The 18,841-nt window shown below is 45.6% G+C and overlaps 1 protein-coding gene across 18 annotated transcripts in view; it reads right to left on the bottom strand.

The window, feature by feature from the left end:
* GRB10 (growth factor receptor bound protein 10) overlaps positions 1–18,841 on the bottom strand; it is a 203,281-nt gene that overhangs the window by 127,695 nt on the left and 56,745 nt on the right. For 6 of the 18 annotated variants that reach the window (XM_073008845.1, XM_007981308.3, XM_073008838.1 and 3 more), the window contains one exon: positions 15,358–15,454. The exons of the other annotated variants lie outside the window; for them this stretch is intronic. Coding sequence is in view for 3 of the 6 variants with exons in the window: in XM_007981308.3 (XP_007979499.1) it covers positions 15,358–15,408 (51 nt within the window). In the remaining 3 variants the exon portion in view is untranslated. Of the gene's footprint in view, positions 1–15,357; positions 15,455–18,841 lie in introns of those variants that run through there. 18 annotated transcript variants of the gene reach the window in all.

The raw sequence follows: 18,841 nt of genomic DNA, 5'->3' as shown, positions 1-18,841 counted from the left end.
CCCAAGCCAAGATCCGGAGGCTTGTGGAACTGTGTCCAGCAGAAGGGAAGAAAGGGAAGGGGATACAAGCTCCCTCAAATCAGGAAGCCCAGAACCCAGTTCAAGGGAGAATTAATACAGGGAGGGGAGGCCAGTTTGGGGAATGGGAAGATGAGTTTGGCTTGAAATGTCTTTCTTCTGAAATGCTGGCATCACCCTCACCTCCCTGAATGCCAGTCAGCCATCTGCATGGCTTAGTTACCCATGCAGAAATCAGTCAGCCTCCAACTCCTCCTTATCCACCTGTGAACTGCTAACTGATCCTGATTATTTTGCCTTCTACATCCACTTCCACCCACGCTTTCTTCTCACGGCCACTGTGGCACCCTCGGCTCAGGCCGCTCACTCACTGCTGCTTCCTGAGCACACTGCCTGAGATGAGTGAGAACTCACTCACACGAGGGTCCCAGAGTACAGAACTCAGTGACTCTCCAGCCTGGGTCTTCAACCCACACTCTACATCTAATACTTCACTCTTTGAGGACCAGAGATCTAACTTTATTCCAAAGTAATTTGTACATTAAGGGCAGGTTTCAAAAACACATTAATAGCCAGTTCACCAGGAGCCCAACATAGGCCCATACACACTGAAATCATAACCGTCGAAACTCTGAGAGCAGAGGTTGCCATTCACAGCTCTCAGGGTCAAGAACGTTTAAGCAGCAAGAGAGGCCCTGCAATTATTGTCCAATGTCTAAGCTTGTTGAACCCCTCAAAATCTTTACCCAAGCGTGACACAGTCATGGATAACCAATCACAGAGTTTCAGAGACTTGGAATATCCAACCTCTTGGTCACCCAAGCAGAAGAAAAACAGTCAATCTTCAGAGAGACTGATCCATTCAACAAATATTTACCAAGCAATGACTCTATGCCCAGCACATGAGTGTTTAAAGCAACAATCCTGCCCTATGGAGTTTGTATTTTATCTAAAGAAAACAGATAGTAAGCAATAAACACACCATTTACTTGTTTATAATCTGAGAGGGCAGTGCTATGGAATAAAAGAACAGAATAGAGCTGGATAAACAGGGCGGAGACTGTAATTTACACAGAAGACAAGGGAAGGCCCCACTGAAAAGGGGTCCAAAAGTGAAGACTGCAAGGAGGAAGGGCTAGGCCCACAGGTGTACGGTGACACCTACATGAAGGAGGAAAACAAGGCCGAAGAACATCACTGCGGGCAGAGACAGAAGACCCTGCAAAGAGACTTCATCTTAAGAGTGACCATCCTTTGAAGCTGGAAGCCATCATTCTCAGCAAACTAACACAGGAACAGAAAACCAAACACTGCATGTTCTCACTCATAAGTGGGAGTTGAACGGTGAGAACATATAGACACAGGGAGGGGAACATCACACACTGGGGCCTGTCAGGGGGTAGGGGATGAGGGGAGGGAGAGCATTAGGACAAATACCTAATGCATGGGGGGCTTAAAACCTACATGATGGGTTGATAGGTGCAGCAAACCACCATGGCGCGTGTATACCTATGTAACAAACCTGCAGGTTCTGTGCATGTATCCCAGAACTTAAAGTGAAACATTTTTAAATGAAAAAAAAAAAAAAAAAGAGTAATCATCCTTAACAATTACACAGATGCCACTTTCCCCATGAAATAAATGCTACAACCAGCTCCTTACATTTCCACTAGACTTTGGAATTTCCTACCAAGAATGAGAAGTTTTCTTTTTCCTGCGAGTTTACTCCTTTTATAGGTGGTTGTTTTTTTTCTTAAGTCATACTATCAAGTGATCAAATCCCAGTTCCTGCATGCTACGCAGGATCTCAGGCAACTAGAAAGAGCTGGTGGAGAAACATTCCTCTACCCCCCACTCCGGCTGCTGGGAGCGGGGCTGAAATCCTTCACAGAACTTGAATGACCCTCAACAAACACCAGAGAACCCCTCGCAGAGCTGCAGGCTGAAGCCCATCTTCAGAAAAAGAAACATGGTTTCCTACCACTTTTCCAAAAACACTAACAAACATATAAATTAAGTCACAGAAAATTCAGTAAGAGGAAAAACTAAATATGAGCTAAAGATTTACTTTCTTCTTTAAGATCAATGATAGAAAACCTCACAAAAGTTAAAAATAATGCTAATATTCATATCACGGTCACTTCGAATACTTTGTTTCTTTCTAGTTAAGATGATAATAATAATAAATGTACCAGTAGCCAGTTTCGCAGGGTCTGCTTGAAACACACATAAATATTTAACAGGTTCTGGGGAAACTGCCAAAGTGATTATTGACTGCATGACAAAGACAGGATCACAAACCCTACCTAAGTGACCCCCTTTGCCGAGACTCATAACCGGTGGCAGCAAACACAGGTGATGAGGCCCATCTGAAACCAGAGGCCAAAGAGGCCCAGAGAGCAGAGGACAGGCACATCCCGGACGGGGAGCCTGGCACACATGGCAGCACTTAAAACCCCAAGGAGAAATAACGGTGAAAGCAAGTCATTCCAAAACTCACTATGAGCTAAACGTGCATGGTACAGGAATATAAAAATATAATTTAAAAATAGTTACCACCTTAAAAGACCAGACACTTCAATCAGAAAGTAAAGAAGCTTATGTTTAAATTACTCTATGATTTTAATAAAAGGAATAATTTTAGGTTCCTCTCTCTGCCAAAGTACACCATTAAAAAAAAAAAATTAAAAAGTTGCCGTTTCCTAAATTTTCATCAATGTATTTACTATGTGTTTAAAACATCATTTTTCTCTGTCTGGCTGCTTAAAGCACTTATCCAATAGTTTTTCTCTTCTGCAACAGAGCAAGCAATCACAGAAGTTGCACAGCACCCAAATCCAGCGCAGGAAATTGTCGCAATAAATATCCTCTTTGTCCAGGTGCCAGAAAGGAAAGAAATGCCCTGCTTCATTGAAAAGTTTCATAAATCGTTCACATGAACGCCACATACAGTATTTGCCATATTCAAACCATTTTAACACAGTAAAGGTACCCAACCATGAAACTGTTTTAAACTTTCCTGGAGAATACACTAGTCCCCCGCTTATCCTGGTTTTACTTTCTGTAGCTTCAGTTACCCACAGTCAACTGTGGTCTAAAAATATTAAATGGACAATTCCAGAAATAAATAATTGATCAGTTTCACACTGTGCAGAGGAGCATGATGAGATCCGGCCCCAACCCACTTTGTCCTGCCCAGGATGTGACTCCTCCCTCTGTCCACAAGATCCATGCTGCAGGCGCTGCCTGCCCACGAGTCACAGAGGAGCCGTCGCAATGATCATCAGATCAACTGCCGCGGATCACAGGGCTTGAATTCAAGTAGCCCTTACTATACTGAATAACAGCTCCAAAGTAAAGAGGAACGATGCTGGCCATTTGATTACGCCAAAGAGAAGCCCTAAAGTGCTTTAAGTGCAAAGGTAAAAGTTGTCAATACTAAAAAAAAAAATCATATGCTACACTTGCTTAGATTTATAGTAAAAGCCAATTTTCTATTCATCAAACTGAGAAAAAGGAAAAAGAAATGTATGCTAGTTTTGCTATCACATCTCAAACTGCAGAAGTTCCGGTCACAGTGAGTATAAATGCTTAGTAAAAATGGAAAAGGCATTAAATTTATAGGCGAAAGACATGAAAACAAAAGTGTTCTGACTGACGGCATTTGGGTTCGGTACTATCTCAGATTTCAAGCATTCACTGGGGGTCTTAGAACGCATCCCTCAGCATAAGTGGGGACCGCTCTAGAGAAATCGCTACAGGCTGCTCCACTGAATGCAAAGCCACCCTCTTCTTTCCTGAGGCGGGAGTCAGCCTGGGCTCGGGCATCCACTCTGCGATTCACAGTTCGTGTTTCTTTGCCCCAGAAGAACACCCATAGGGACACACAGGAGGGAGTGAAGTTCTCCACGTAGCCACCAGAACCCACTGCCAAACCCCTGCCCCAGCATCAAACAGCATAATGCCCATGCCGGGAAACAGGGCACGATCCCTCACGTGGGCCTGGGAGCAGGCAACAGAGAGCGTATTGCTGGAACTGGGCGCATGTAACAGTCAACAGGATGCTGTTCATAATTGCAGCAGAGCACAGGTGTGAAATCAGGATGATGCCAGCCTCCCTGGAGGACCTGCTGCCTCTTCTGCAAGGAAGGAACACTCAACCTGAGACTAGGGAAAAGCCAGTCTCGCAAATGTCTGAGGACAAGTGCACTTGGGCCAAGGGCAAGGTCAGCATGCACCTGTGGGCGTGCGAGGAGCACAGGTCGCTGACTGGCAGAACACGGTGAGGAGGTGAGAGGGGGCCAAGAGGTGAGATGGGTGAACAATGGCTGCTTCATGCAGGAGGGTGTGGGCCAAGGGGAAGACACAACCACAGCCAATCAGCAGACACAGAAACCCCCCAGCACATCCAATAACAGGTAGGTACTTTCATATCACCAGCACCCAGCAAGTACCTAACATGTTCATATTGATGCACATTTAGGGACTGCTCGTGAGTTTGAGGGTGGCATCCAAAGCCAGGTGGCCCTCACCCAGGCAACTCATGACAAAGTGAGCCCACCCCACCTGCTACCCCCTTCTTGCTCTGCCGGCCCAAGCCCCCACCTGTGAGCTCTTGTCTCGGCCCCTCGTAGGGCTCTACAGCTTGAGAACTAGGTGTTCTGACCTGGGCTGGGGATGAGGTCCCACCTCACCGTGTCACCCATTGTCCCCATTCCCCACCGGGGAGGGGCCAACCAGAAGGGTGATAGGTCTCTACTCTGTCCTCAACCAGGATCTGGGGTGGCTGAGGATGGGGGAGGACAGAGGACAGCATGAGGAGGGGTCAGGCAGAGGGAGGCCCAGAACTGGATGCAGGAATGCAAAGGAGAGAAGGCTCCATGGAGGTGTGGCAGGGACTGCTGCAGGAGGGGAAGGTGTCCGGCTGAGGTCCAAGGAAATGGCCCAGGCAAAGAAACGGAAGGAGAAGACAGCACTGGAGCAGGGAGGAGGGAGCAGAGCAGTTCAGTATTACTGGTGGCAAAGGAGAGTCCAGGCTGCTGGTAGGGAGGGTCAGGCCAAAGACAGGCTGAGGAGGCTGATCCAGTCACTATGCTACCTCCTGGGCCCTACTCTCCTGTCTCCCTTGCACCCCCAAGGCAGGGTGTACCATGGGTCCAGCAGCTCCCAGCTTCACAGGCTGTCCCTCACCAGCTGAGACTCGAACCCTTAATCTGCACCATGCCACAGCCCCTCTTGCCCTGCCCACCCTCATGTCCACTCAGGAGGCCAAGGACTGGCCAAAAACTTACCTTCAAGCACTTCCTGCAAGGGTTATTCCAATATCCAGAGCGGCTTCCTAAGGCGATAGAAAGGTCCCCTGGAAGGCCCCAGGGCAACCTCGCCTGGCACCAAAGAAGGGTCAGGGCAAATACTTCGGCTGGCAGGGACAGAGCAGCTCCAAGAGCATCTGCAGCCCCGTGCACCTACAGCAAGGTGGGAAATTCCACGTGTTCGAAGATTTCAAAGCCACAGAAAGCACATTCCCATCTGCCAGGAGAATATAGTTGATGAGGGGATATGGGCAGCAACAGCTTCAAAGCCCCACAACAAGGACTCAAGAAACGGGAGTCCAGGGTGAGGAGGTGATAGAACCAGCGATGTGAGCCAGGGCGACAAGGCCCAGGGTGACTGGATGATGGGGGATGGGCTATGGGGGAGAACACCAGGATGACAAGGTGACAGAGTGAAGGGGTGCGGTGACAGGGTACCATCCCTTCTCCCTCCCTGACATTACTTATACCTGGCCTCCAAACACACAGCTTGTTCTCCATAAAGCCTCTCCTCAGAAGCTGCCCTCAATGTCCTCCTTGGGTAGGGTTATTTTTAATCCCATTTCACCCATCTTAGGTAAAGAGAGCACTCTGAGGATTAAGTTGTTTCTCTAGATGCCCCGGCACTCACCCCTCATACTGCACAAGCTAGAAAGGCCACATTCATGCCTTAGAAAGCTGAAAAAATCCATGTAAGGACCCTGCAAATGCCAAGAACCTGACCTCAAAGACTAATTTACATGGAATTATCACCTCCACAATGTTGACAAATAAAAATACATTTATACAAAATTTACCTTTTTTTTTAGTGAAGTTCTGAAGGGACAAGTAAAGCAAAATATAACTTTATAGCTATTTTTTCACAATACCAAATAGCTATTTTTTTTCTTTAGAAAAAGAGAAACGTTGCAATGAAGCAACGATGTCCTTGGCAGTGAAGGACTCAAATTCCATCTCTCTGTCCACAGAGGGGTCAGGTGTTCCCTATTTAGAGTCATTAAACTACAGGTACAATTCTCCTTCCTCTATTACTTGGGTACGTCCTTTAAGCTCCGGCTATGTCGTATGCACTTTTGTATTTCCAAAATGGGCAACCACTAAGAAACTGCCAATCATTTCCTCACTGTCCAAAGAACAAAATGTTCTAATGTTGTTTGGTTCCATCTTACAACTAAGCTGTTGTTTGGTTCCATCTTACAACTAAGCTGGGTTTCAGCTGAGGTCTGGAAATGTAGGATGAACCCCTCAGCGAGTATCCCAGAGCCTGCTAAACCAGAGTCTGGGGGTAAAGGAAAAAGAGGAAGGGGTCTTCAGGGATCCAGCCCCTTGGATCCCAGGAGCAAAGACCCTGTTCAGGGTTCCAGTAAAGTGCCCCTGGTCAACTGGGAATTCCTAAGGCCCCACTTGTTGGACAGGCACTGGAGGCTCTCATTTCATCACAGTGGGAGTATAACTGTCAGCCTCACATGCCTGAAGCAGTACTGGGATTCAAACCCAGAGCCTGCACGCCTCCTGGGCTGGCTCACCTCCTGCTGGCCACGTGGCCTCCCACAATGGTACAGACTCTTGATGGAGCCAAGACTAGAACAGCTGCTCAAGGCAAATAGACACAGGAAGGTAAGAGCTATAGAGGTACACACAGGCACCCTCCAACCTTCACACCCTTGCACAGGGGCAAGGAGCTGGTTAAGGACGGTCAGCAAAAGCACAGCGGAGTCACATCAGGCCTGTCGGGAAGAGTGGACAACACAGTGGGAAGGCACAGATGCTGTCCCCCATGATCTGCCACTGGCTGGAAGCAGTGGACTCGCATGTTCCAGCAGCGCCTGAGGAAATCTCACTATGCACAAATGACACACCGAGGCCACAAAGGGCCATAAACGCAAAGCTTCAACTTTGCAAACTGGAGCTGCCAAGGACAGAAAAACCACAGGCATGACTGTGATATCCTGAGATAGCCAAGACTAGTACTTCCAGAGCCATCTGCGGGGAAGAAGCAGTTTTTGCTGTCCCTATCAACCTGTCAAAGCACGGATACTTCACAATTCACAATAGCAATGAATTGCTAGAAAGTAAAATAAAACAAAAATACGATACACACCCACATTTTTATTCTTAAATTCGACATTCAAATTGCTATAAAATCTCTAAACACATTTTCTCTATATCTCTACTTATCATGGACTGGAAATGAACACGACCTGGGACACAGCAGTGGGTGCATGAAAAGACCTTCCTTCAAAAAAGTCAACATTGCGTTACAACGAGGGATGGGAGGATGTGTCCTGAAGGGAGAGCGTGAGCCGCCCAGCTCTGAGCTGGTCAGTCTCATCTGAAGTGTTGATTAGTTCTAGTCCTTTCCCTTAAAGAGGGCTAGGCAAAACAGGAGAAAGGAAACAGGAAAAAGTGCCACAAACCCCAACAAAGGAAGGATGCCTGAAGGAGCTGGGGGCTGGGTGAGTAATGACATAACTTCAAATGCAGAGACGTGGAAGTGATTTGCTCTGAGTTACTGACAAGGCCACACGGGAGCACAGTCAATGTTACAGGAGGCCCATCTTCTGACCATAGATAAACAGGCTGTCCCTGAGGGTCATGAGTTCCCTTCTCTTTGGTAATCAAGTAATGTGACTCTGTGCAAAGAAAACAGTTCAATCAAGGATTCATGCTCCAACCAGGTACACCATGATGCCTTTCCAAGTCTGTGTGCACTTGATAACTGCCATCTCTCCTGGAAAAACACTCCCACAAGGTAGCCCTGCCTGCTGCCTTCTGCTGGTTACCTGCCTCCTGCCTACCTGCCTACCTGCCTGCCCTGCCTGCTGTAATGGCGACTGATATGGTTTGGATTGGTATCCCTGCCCAAAATCTTATGTCCATCCCCAAGGTTGGAGGAGGAGTCTCGTGGCAGGTGACTGGCAGGTGGGGGTTGCGGCAGAAGTCCCCCTTGCTATTGCATGACAGTAAGCTGTCACGATACCTGGTTGTTGGAAACTGTGCAGTACCTCCCCTCTTGTGCTCTTTTCCTCCTGCTCCAGCCACATGAGACTTGCCGGCTTCCCCTTTGCTTCTGCCATGATTGTAAGTTTCCTGAGGGCTTCCAACCATGCTTCCTGCACAGCCTGCGGAACTATGAGTCAATTAAACCTCTTTTCTTTATAAACTACCTAGTCCCAGATAGTTCTTTATAGCAGTGTGAGCGTGGAGGAATACAGTAACATGCAGACACAGCAGGTAAGTTGTGGTTTTTGTAGGTCTAATAGAAACTCTGACACTTTACAACTGAAAAGGCAACCATCTGGTCTCATAAGTAGAAACAAACAAAAACAAAGACTTTGATAAGTGATTTCATAGTAGCTTCTGGGCAGATGGCAAAGCGAAAGATGATTACTAACACTGAACTTACATGGGATGAAAAATTAAAAGAACACAAATATTTCTGTGGGGATTTAACCCCCATGATAACTAGGAGGCAAACAGAAGTGGGACATAGGTATCCATGATTAGATATGTCCTTCTCAAAGGCAACGCAAAGTCATAGACCAATAATGTGTTATGTTCCCCCACTGCTTGTGAAATCTTACTAAAAAGATCATTAAGTAACTCTAGGGCCCCCAATCAATCAAAGAGATATCTGCACAGCCAAGCACACAGTGCCAAGGAAAAACAAGACAGTGCAATGGTTAACGACACAGGCTTCAGGCTTGACCCCGCAGGCCTGATCCCTGATCTATCCCATACAAGCTGTGTGACCTTGGGCAACTTACCAGTATCTGCAAGCCCTGGTTTCCTTGAAAAAAGAAATAGAAAAAATAACACATCCAGAGTACTTGCCACAGTACCAGAGAGAGGATAAAAATAACACATAGAGGCCGGGTGCGGTGGCTCACGCCTATAATCCCAGCCCTTTGGGAGGCAGAGGTGGGCAGACTGCTTGAGGCCAGGAGTTCAAGACCAGCCTGGCCAACATGGTGAAACCCTGTCTCTGCTAAAAATACAAAAATTAGCTAGGTGTGGTGGTGCGTGCCTATAATTCCAGCTACTTGGGAGGCTGAGGCAGGACAGTCGCTTGAACCCAGGAGGTGAGGGTTGCAGTGAGCTGAGATCGCACCACTGCATTCCAGCCTAGGTGACAGAATGAGACTCTGTCTCAAAAAAAACGAAAAACAAAAATAATACATAGAAAATATGTGATAAATACAGTTGTTTATATTATTCAAAAGAAAATCAGACTTTAAGCCCACACTTAAGAGGATGATGTTTGAGAAGATAAAAAAAAAGCGTTGAGAATAAATAGATACATATTTATGTATCTTTATTTCCATTTATTTACTTATCTGTCATATTTCATTGATTGTAAGACACGCCCCACTCTCCATTTTAACATTTTAAAAATACAAACATCTTACAATCAGCACACATGACACATTTAGGGACAATACATCATAATCTTTATTTCAGCTGAAAAGCTGTTGTTAAAACTGACTTATGGCATTTCATGATCAAAGAAATTCAATAAGTGCAAAATTGCAGGATACAAATTCAATGTTTTATTACAATAATTCTGAGGAGGAGATTTTGGCATTTGGACAAAAACTTGTTCTCCTCAGTCTCACCAACATTAAACACACGCACACTTCACAGGGACGAACGTACCTCTGTTACTCAGTAGGACAGATGGCCTTTTTCTGCTTTGATAATCTCATCTGTAAAGGGGAGAACATGAAGGTCCCCACCACGTAGGGTTGGCAGGAGAGAAAATCCAAGGAAAGTCCTCAGCATGATGACCAGCATATAGCAGAAACCTCAGTTTTCTCATCTATAAAATAGGTATCATGAAGGTACCCAATTCACAGAGTTGGTGGAAGGCTGAAGACAAGGCAAGTACACAGGAAGTGCTGAATCTTTTCCCCACTGGCAGCCTCTGAGTGGTCAGCTTACAGGCTGTTGAATATGTAAGTTTTAACAGTTCTAGCAGGAAATGACATGGGGTGGGGGATTCATCACACTCCCCTCTACTTGTCTGCACAAAGCACACTACTGACAGCATCCCAGGCCACCGCAGCCCATGGGCGGTTGTTGCAGCTGTCTGTCTCCCTCCAGGGCTGGGAGCTCCCTGCAGGCAGGGTTGACATCTTGGTCACCTGGTACCCTAATACCCAGCCATGGTCTGCCAATCAATTGTTCATAAAATGGTAAGTGAATAAACAAATTAGTGAAAGTTACTTAGAACATTTAAAAATAGAGTTTTCAACTGATTCTGTAAGTTACAAAAAGTATAAACTATTTACTAATATGTAATTAACTACCTAGGATTTAAATAAAAGCCAGTAAACAGCAATTAGACAAATCAATGAGTATTCTCCCAAACCAAACGCCATCTATTTGTTTGAAGTGAATATTCAGGTGATTTTAAAGACTTTAAAAGATTATAATCTCAAATTTACATAGGTATCACACAAATCACTTTTAAAAAAAAACTTACATTCTTAAAAATAATTCTACACTCTTAAAAAAAAAATCAGATACCAGCTCATCCAAACAGTGGCTCACATTTAGCAGGGTCTTTTGTGTGCTAAGCACAATGCCAAAGGCTTTATGTAAGTGTCCTCCAATTCTCACAATGATGCTGAAAATGTAAGAAATGTGGAGAATTTAAACACCATGCTTAGAGCCATGCAAGGGAACAGTAGTCAACATACTGCCTGTTTTACTTCACAAAATATCTCCATAATATAGCTGCTGTTCCTAAGTTCAGAATCATAACCTTAAATTTCTCGGAAAACCATTTTAGGTAAATGTCCTATCAGCTGGAACAGTCAAACAAAATTTAAAGAGAGACATTTCAAATGATCTTCGTAACTTCCCACCTCAAGGGTTAAGAGTGGCACGTACTATCAACAAATTTCTTAAAGAAAGTGTAGTCTAATAAAATGTCCCCTAGCTAAAGGATGGGGGGTGTAGTATTTAAAAATGAAAAACTATAGAATCACTCTTTCACTAAAAATAATAATAATACTAATAACAACAGTGACAGACTTTGGGAATGGCATTCATTTCCAGGAACTGAGCCCAAATCAACTCTTAGAGATGATGTCATCTTTTAGCTCCTCCACGCACTGCCAAAAGATTAAGGAATCTCGGGCACCCAACAGAAAAATCCAAAGCTGTATGTGATCAGCAGATGAAGTCTCATCTGAGGACTGTTTCAAACCCAGAAAATGGGGAGGAGATGGGCTGATACAAGGAGGCCCCCTTGAGCCTCTGTCCATTCAAAAAGGTTCATTCTAGCACTCAGTGTCCCAGAAAAAATTTTTTTCTGTGAAGGGTCAAACACTACCCAACTCTGCCGATGGGGCTTGGAAGCAGCCATAGACAATACAAAAACCAACGGCCGAGTTCCAATAAAACTTTATTTTATTTTTTGAGACCGGTTCTTGCTCTGTCGCCCAGGCTGGAATGCAGTGGCGAGATCTTGGCTCACTGCAACGTCAACCTCCCGGGTTCAAGTGATTCTCCTGCCTCTGCTTCCTGAGTAGCTGAGATAACAGGCGTGTGCCAACACGCCTGACTAATTTTTGTATTTTCAGTAGAGACAGGGTTTCCCCATGTTGGCCAAGCTGGTCTCGAACTCCTGGCCTCAAGTGGTCCACCCGCTCTGCCTCCCAAAGTGCTGGGATTACAGGCGTGAGCCACCACGACCAGCCTCCAATAAAACTTTATTTGCAAAAGGAGGTTGCAGTTCATCAAGCCCTGCACTGAAAGAGCAGGTTCCCCACCTGAAGGTTCAGGGACACAGCACTGAAATGGAACCACAACACACACCTTGCGGCGTCCTGGGGCTGGACGACGTGTATGTGCACTAATGCTGTTGCTCATATCTCCACCAAAAGCCGAGGCTCTGAAGGGCAGGATGGCAAGGAGAGTTTCTAAGACAGTTCATTTCTAAGCATGATTGTTTCTAATTCAGAAATCAGGAAACTACGAAAATAAAAATACTGCTTTTGGAAATTCAACAGTAAATTTAATCACCTCTATAAAATTCACACGCAAGTGTTTCACTTCTAATGCTCAGTTCAACTTTGTGTACAGACGTTTGTAGCCAAGCGCAGTTTACTTCCTATTTTGCATTTTTCTGAAAGATAATAAATGTTGCTTTTATTTACCATAACTTTTGTCATAGGTGCATAATCCCTTCTTCAAAAGCCTGGAGGCTAGACATGGTTAAGAATTCAGAGTTTTTGGGAAGGGAGAACAATAACACAGTGTCCACGTCAATGAACACAGATGTGCAGGGCCTAGAGGGAGCCCCATAAACCCCATCCCACTTCCGGGGCAGACCCCGTGGTCGGCAAAGCTCTGGACAGACCACACTGGACTCTGCCGCAGCATAAGAAGAAACTTCTTGCGTCAGACTTTTTGATTTTAAAGTTGCAGACAACGAGCTACAGGACCCTACTAACAGAGCCCCCCCGAAGACCAAGGCAGCCGGCCCTCTCTCTCCCATTGTCCCATTTTATTTGCTTCAGAATTAGTATCATTATTCACAACTATCTCACTTGCCAGTTGTTCCATGTCTGTCTCCTCCACTGGGATCCAGGAGCCCCAAAGATCTGTCTGCTGAGCTTAAAGCTGGCTCCCTAGCCCAAAACATGTGCCTGGCACCTGGCTGGTGCTCTACCAAGATCCAAAGAATTAAAGATCACAGCCCTTGACTCAGCTTCTAAAAGATGACCAGGCGCTGGGTAATTTAGACCTATTTCCTCTAATCCCCACCACAACCCGGATACCATTAACCCTTTTCTACCAAAACTTCTGTATGGAAACTGCGGTAGGGAAAGTTGCAGGATTTCTCCAAGGTCAGAGAATTATGATGCGTCACATTCTAAAGGAAAAACTTAAGTCTTAAAAGTGAAGTGGGTCATCCCCAACCTTGCCAGAACCCCTCGCCAACTGCTGCCCTCCAACAGCAGGATGATTAAATGCATACAATAATTTTGGTGCTTAATATGCATATTTTAAAAAATCACATCAGTGACTCACGGACTGGGCCACCTATCTAACCCAAGCCACTGCTGCAAGTGAAGAGCTAGAATTAGAAAATTATTTGTATGTTGAAGGTTTTAAGAATAAATTTTTCTCTATAAAACTCTGGAGATTTATCTAATTATTATTATACAATCGCAGATTGCTCAAGACTGGAACCCATTGTAAATCACCCCGCATTCTGAGAAATTCTGGAACTGTCATCTTATTTTCCAGGAACAAGGGACATACGCTGCCAAGTCTTGCTGTTAGATTTTTTAAAGAGTAAGACAGTGCTTTCAAATGGCCCTGAGAGGCAGTGCGTATTTCCCCAAAACATGACAGCACATGGCAGGGGATGTCCACCCTTCCTTCCTGGCTTCCTGGCTCCAGGAAAGCAGCCTGGGGCATCGGTGACTACAAACACCTAACAAGGCCATCAAGGGAGGAACTGACTCAGCTTGCACGTCTGCCACTTCTGTAGGTACCAGCAGGAAACTGGAAATGCCAGGAAAGGAGGGGAAGCTGACAGAACTTCTGTGCCATTATCTGGCCCTAAAAGCGTATTCTATACCCAGCCGAGGACAGCACTACTAAAGTGACCTCAGAGAGCCTTTCCCTTGGGGATGTTGTTCTTTGAGCTCACTAATTGCACTCTCTTGGGACTGAGTAGGAAGCAGCAGGCAGGGGTGAGGGGTGCAGTCGGGCCTGGACAACTAGCTGACGCTAACTGGCCACACGAGAACTGGACTCGTGACCCGTGGGTGCAGCACAGAGCTATAATCAATGGGGGGAGGCAACCACAGCCTCTTAAAGAACAAGAAAACAATTATGCAGAGGCAGAGGCAGATGCCTTTTGCAAAGCTCACAAACTACACAGACCCAGGGGTCACCACTAAACTTCACAGTTCGCTAAGGTTTTAATCCTCTTTTCTGGCTTGTAACCAATTTTGGCTTTGTGTCACATTCGATGATTAGAATGAATGGTATTCCTAATCTTCGACCTTTCTTCGAAGGTTTGTTTCACTTAGATACCAAAAAAAAAAAAAAATGTTCAAAGGCATCTTTTCGCAGCCATAATGCTGTAGGCAATTTCTCATCATAGTAGCTAAAAAGAGACTTCACAGACTAAGAGAGAAAATAACAAGTTCAAAGAAGTGCAAAAACCTGACCAAAGCCAGAGCATATGAAAGGACTTCCAAACCTAGGACTGCTCCAGCCGAAAAGTCACAGGCCTGGGAGAGACGGTGTAAGTACTTCCAATGACAAAAGCACGAGTAAGGATGAATCAGGACTCGTGAAGTAAATCTAAAGAACCAAAGACCATCCCCTAAAAATGAATCCATCTACACCGCCAAGTGCAATTCAAATAAAATCTGTTTCAGAAGATGAAGGGAAGTTGGAGATGAAACTGTTCTAGCAGCCCATGAAGAAGAGCCAGAGAAAGTGAAGGAACAGAAATGAACTTGTTCTCCCACAAAATTCCACCTGGGGCTCTCAGGAAAGGAAAGAGCCAATCTGTGGAGAGGACTCCCTCTAGAACACCTGTTAAGACACCAAGCCCTTTCTCCTTCCCACTCCCTCATGCTATGAGCACATGACTCCTGGTGAGTGTCCTGACATCCACCATCACTGCAGAAACTGTCATCAGGAGTGTCTGGCCCAACCCAGGAGGTGAAAAACACAGTGCCTGCTTCATTCCAAACATGGAAGCCTGGATCTCAGTGGGCAACTCTGTACTACAACCAAACTCTTTTAGAAAAGGACGCACAGTCAAACAGGAATATGACCGCGCTATCTTACAAGGCAAAGCAAGACACAGAAGACCGAGGCAGAAAGGGCAGTGGGTCTCTGCATCATGGGACTTGTCACCAGCCCCTGTTCCAGCGTGTCCTGGTGACCTGAGAGCGACAGAAACGATCCATGGCTGCTGCCAACATGTGTGCCCTGGCCCTCGACCAGCACCATCGGGCCAGGATCAGATATACGTGCTTGCCCATACCTGGTAGTACGGATGGTGCAAAAAGGAATCTGGGCAGCCGGCTAAAGCCATGGGTTCCTTCTGCCTTCTTCAAATTACATTTACTGCACAGCAGCACCTGGAATAAAGACAGACTGTGAGAAGCCAAGCCAGAAAAAAAAAAATCCACTACTTATGGCTGGTTCAAGTGTGACGTGTCTGAATGGGCAGCTCTTGGCCTTAGCTTGTAGGTTCAGTAAGGACACTTGCTCGGGGTGCCAGTTTTTTGCTGACATGCAGAGATGGTCCCCAACTATGGGGCCTTGCGAGGTCATCTGTGAGGTCAAAAGTGTGTGGGGTAGAAGGGTGCCCAGAGTGGTGAGGGTGACATCAGATCCTCTAAATTTAACTCACACATTCCCAGCACTCCCCTGCACTGCCTCAGCCTTCTTCCCTATAGCATCTATTAACATCCTGCAAACTGCATCATGCTTTCACAAATAGGGACTCAGACAAATTACAAAGAAGCCCAGAAGGGTTGTGTGTGTGTTCGGGGCCAGGACCACAGAACATTTGAGTGAACACTAGCTCCACCAGCCATAGAACAAGTCGGAATTCTCAGTGGACATTCAACCCAACAAACTCATTACACACTCTCCCCTGCAGGCCACGGCACCTAGTACCGAATAAAATGAGGGATATTAATTCTAACAATCAGAATAAGAACAACAAAAATCAAGACAAGACCCTGTTATGGGATGCACTGTACCCTCCCAAAGTTCCTAAGCTGCAGCCCTAACCCCTAGTACCTCAGAATGTGACTGCATTTGAAAACAGGGTCTTTAAACAGGTCATTAAGTTAAAATGAGATGATCAGGGTGGGCCCTAATCCAATACTAGTAGTGTTTTTATAAGAAGAGAATATTAGAACACAGACTTGTACAGAGAGAAGACCATGTCAGGACACCTTGAGAAAATGAACATCTGCAAGCCAAGGAGACAGGCCTCAGGAGAAACCAAATCGGCCGATACCTTGATCATGGACTTCCAGTATCCAGGACTGAGGGAAAATGATTTCTGCTGTTTAAGTCCCCTTGCCCCCTCCTCAGTCTGTGGCACTTTGTTACGACAGTCTTACTAAACTAACACAAACCCAAAATATAAAATCACTACGAAATTCCCATCACAGCGAAAAGGAACAGAAGCATCCGAGATCTGTGAAATTTACTACCAACCATGTTTTCTGCAAGAGTTTCTCTAGAATCCCCCAAATCACCAAAGAATGGTCCCAGAACACTTTGCTGGGGCTGAAAGGAACCGGTTGAGAGCAGTGGAAGTACTGGCACGATGAAGGTAGCACGTCCACGACCTGGCTCAGACGTCCCCAACCTACTGAGTGAGAAATGTGGCCAGGATCCACCCTTTGCCTCTGCCACAACCAGCAGCCCCAAGGCCTCAGCCTTTCCCAGTTCGCAGTCAGCCTGTCCTCGGGGTAGCTGGTGTTACACGTCAATAGCCCAGGCTCTAATTTCGAGTCACTTAGCCAAACACCAGTCTGGCTGTTGCCATGAAGGTATTCTGTAGGAGTGGTTAATGTCTACAATCACTTGGCTTAAAGGAAATGACCCTTAACAGAGACATTACCCAATCCACAGAAGGCCTGGGGAGCAAACACTGAGATTTCCTAGGGAAACAAGAATTTAGCTTAAAGACTGCAGCAAACTCCTGTGTGAATTTCCAGTCCGCCTGCTCTGCAGATTTCAGACTTGCAAGTTCCTTAAAATAAATCGTTTTATATATTGAATACATACGAATATAAATATTTATATATTTAAATATATATTTATTTATTTTCATACACATATAGGTGTGGGTTCACTGTACAGGCCATCGCCCCTAGCCCTCCATGTGGACCAGTGCCCCAAATCATTTGCTGCCAGATCACAGGACCACGCCTGGGTGTCTCACGCAGGCAGCCAGGCGGCCTCTGCCTCCCACACCAGCAAACACAGTCTTGTGCATCTCCTCACTCTGTACCTCACCCCACCACCTCTCATGTTCTAGCCCCATCTCTAAACACTCCTTCTGCCTTCTCCCCTACCTGCAGGGACCTGTTTCTCTCCCCTTCGCCCACATCTCTGAGGGCCTGGGAGAGGAAGGAGTGTCCTCTTGGCCACCTTGCCCGCTGGGTGACGGTTCTGCCGCATCCCACCAGGCTGCCCACGCGCCGCACGCCTCCCTGCTGTGGTCATCTCCCAGTCTCCCAGCTCACCCGTGCAGACCCACTGGCCCTGACTATTACACCTTCTGGAATTCCTGGATGTGTTCAACATATTGAAATATGTTCTTGTTTTCTCCCTGAAGTTTCAAACTTAATGTGTGTTAAGACTGTCAAAAATATCACTTAATATGCCAGTTTTATTACCTAAATATCACCTTTGTAAGTATTTGCCAAAGGAGATTGCTTCTCAGCCAGGAAAATGTGTGTCCCATAAGCCCAGGGGAACAGTTTCCTCGGGACAAGGAAACTATAGTTAGATACAGTAAGAGGGCTGGGCTATCTCTGGTCTCTAATAAAATGTAACCAATCCACAGTTAACATTATGCTTAATGGTAAAAGATGAAAAACTTCTCCCCTGAGATCAGGAATAAGACAAGGACGCCAACTTTCACCGCTTCTATTTAACAGAGTATTAGAAGTCCTAGCCAGAGCACTGAGACAAGAAAAAGAAATAAAAGCCATCCAAACTGAAAAGGAGGAACTAAAATCATCAAGGTTCAGAGATGATATATGACATCTTATATGTAAAAACCATAAATATTCCATAATAAAAAACTATCAGAGCTAGTAAATAAGTTCAACAAAAAGGTACAGGATACAAAGTGAACACGAAAAACCATTTGTGTTTATAAATTAAGAACAATCCAACAGATACTTAAGAAAACAATTCCATTTACAATAGCAACAAAAATAACAAAATACTTAGAAATACATGTAATCAAAGAGGTGAACTACTTGTACACTGAAAACTAAAACATTGCTAAAAGAATAAAGACATAGGCCGGGCGCGGTGGCTCAAGCCTGTAATCCCAGCACTTTGGGAGGCCGAGACGGGCGGATCACTAGGTCAGGAGATCGAGACCATCCTGGCTAATACAGTGAAACCCCGTCTCTACTAAAAAATAGAAAAAACTAGCCAGGCGAGGTGGCGGGCGCCTGTAGTCCCAGCTACTCCGGAGGCTGAGGCAGGAGAATGGCGTAAACCCAGGAGGCGGAGCTTGCAGTGAGCTGAGATCCGGCCACTGCACCCCCAGCCTGGGCGACAGAGCCAGACTCCGTCTCAAAAAAAAAAAAAAAAAAAAAAGAATAAAGACATAAATAAACGGTAAGACATGCTGTGTTGGAGGAACTAATATTGTTAAGACGAACTACTACCTAAAGCAATCTACAGATTCAATGCAATCCCTATCAATATCCTACTGGCATTTTTTTGCAGAAACAGAGCTGAGGGTTTGTGAAGGGCTG

The sequence above is a fragment of the Chlorocebus sabaeus genome, chromosome 21, assembly GCF_047675955.1.
Source record: "Chlorocebus sabaeus isolate Y175 chromosome 21, mChlSab1.0.hap1, whole genome shotgun sequence".
NCBI lineage: Eukaryota > Metazoa > Chordata > Mammalia > Primates > Cercopithecidae > Chlorocebus > Chlorocebus sabaeus.
Note: the sequence above shows the minus strand (reverse complement) of the source record. Positions and strands in the feature narration are given on the sequence as shown.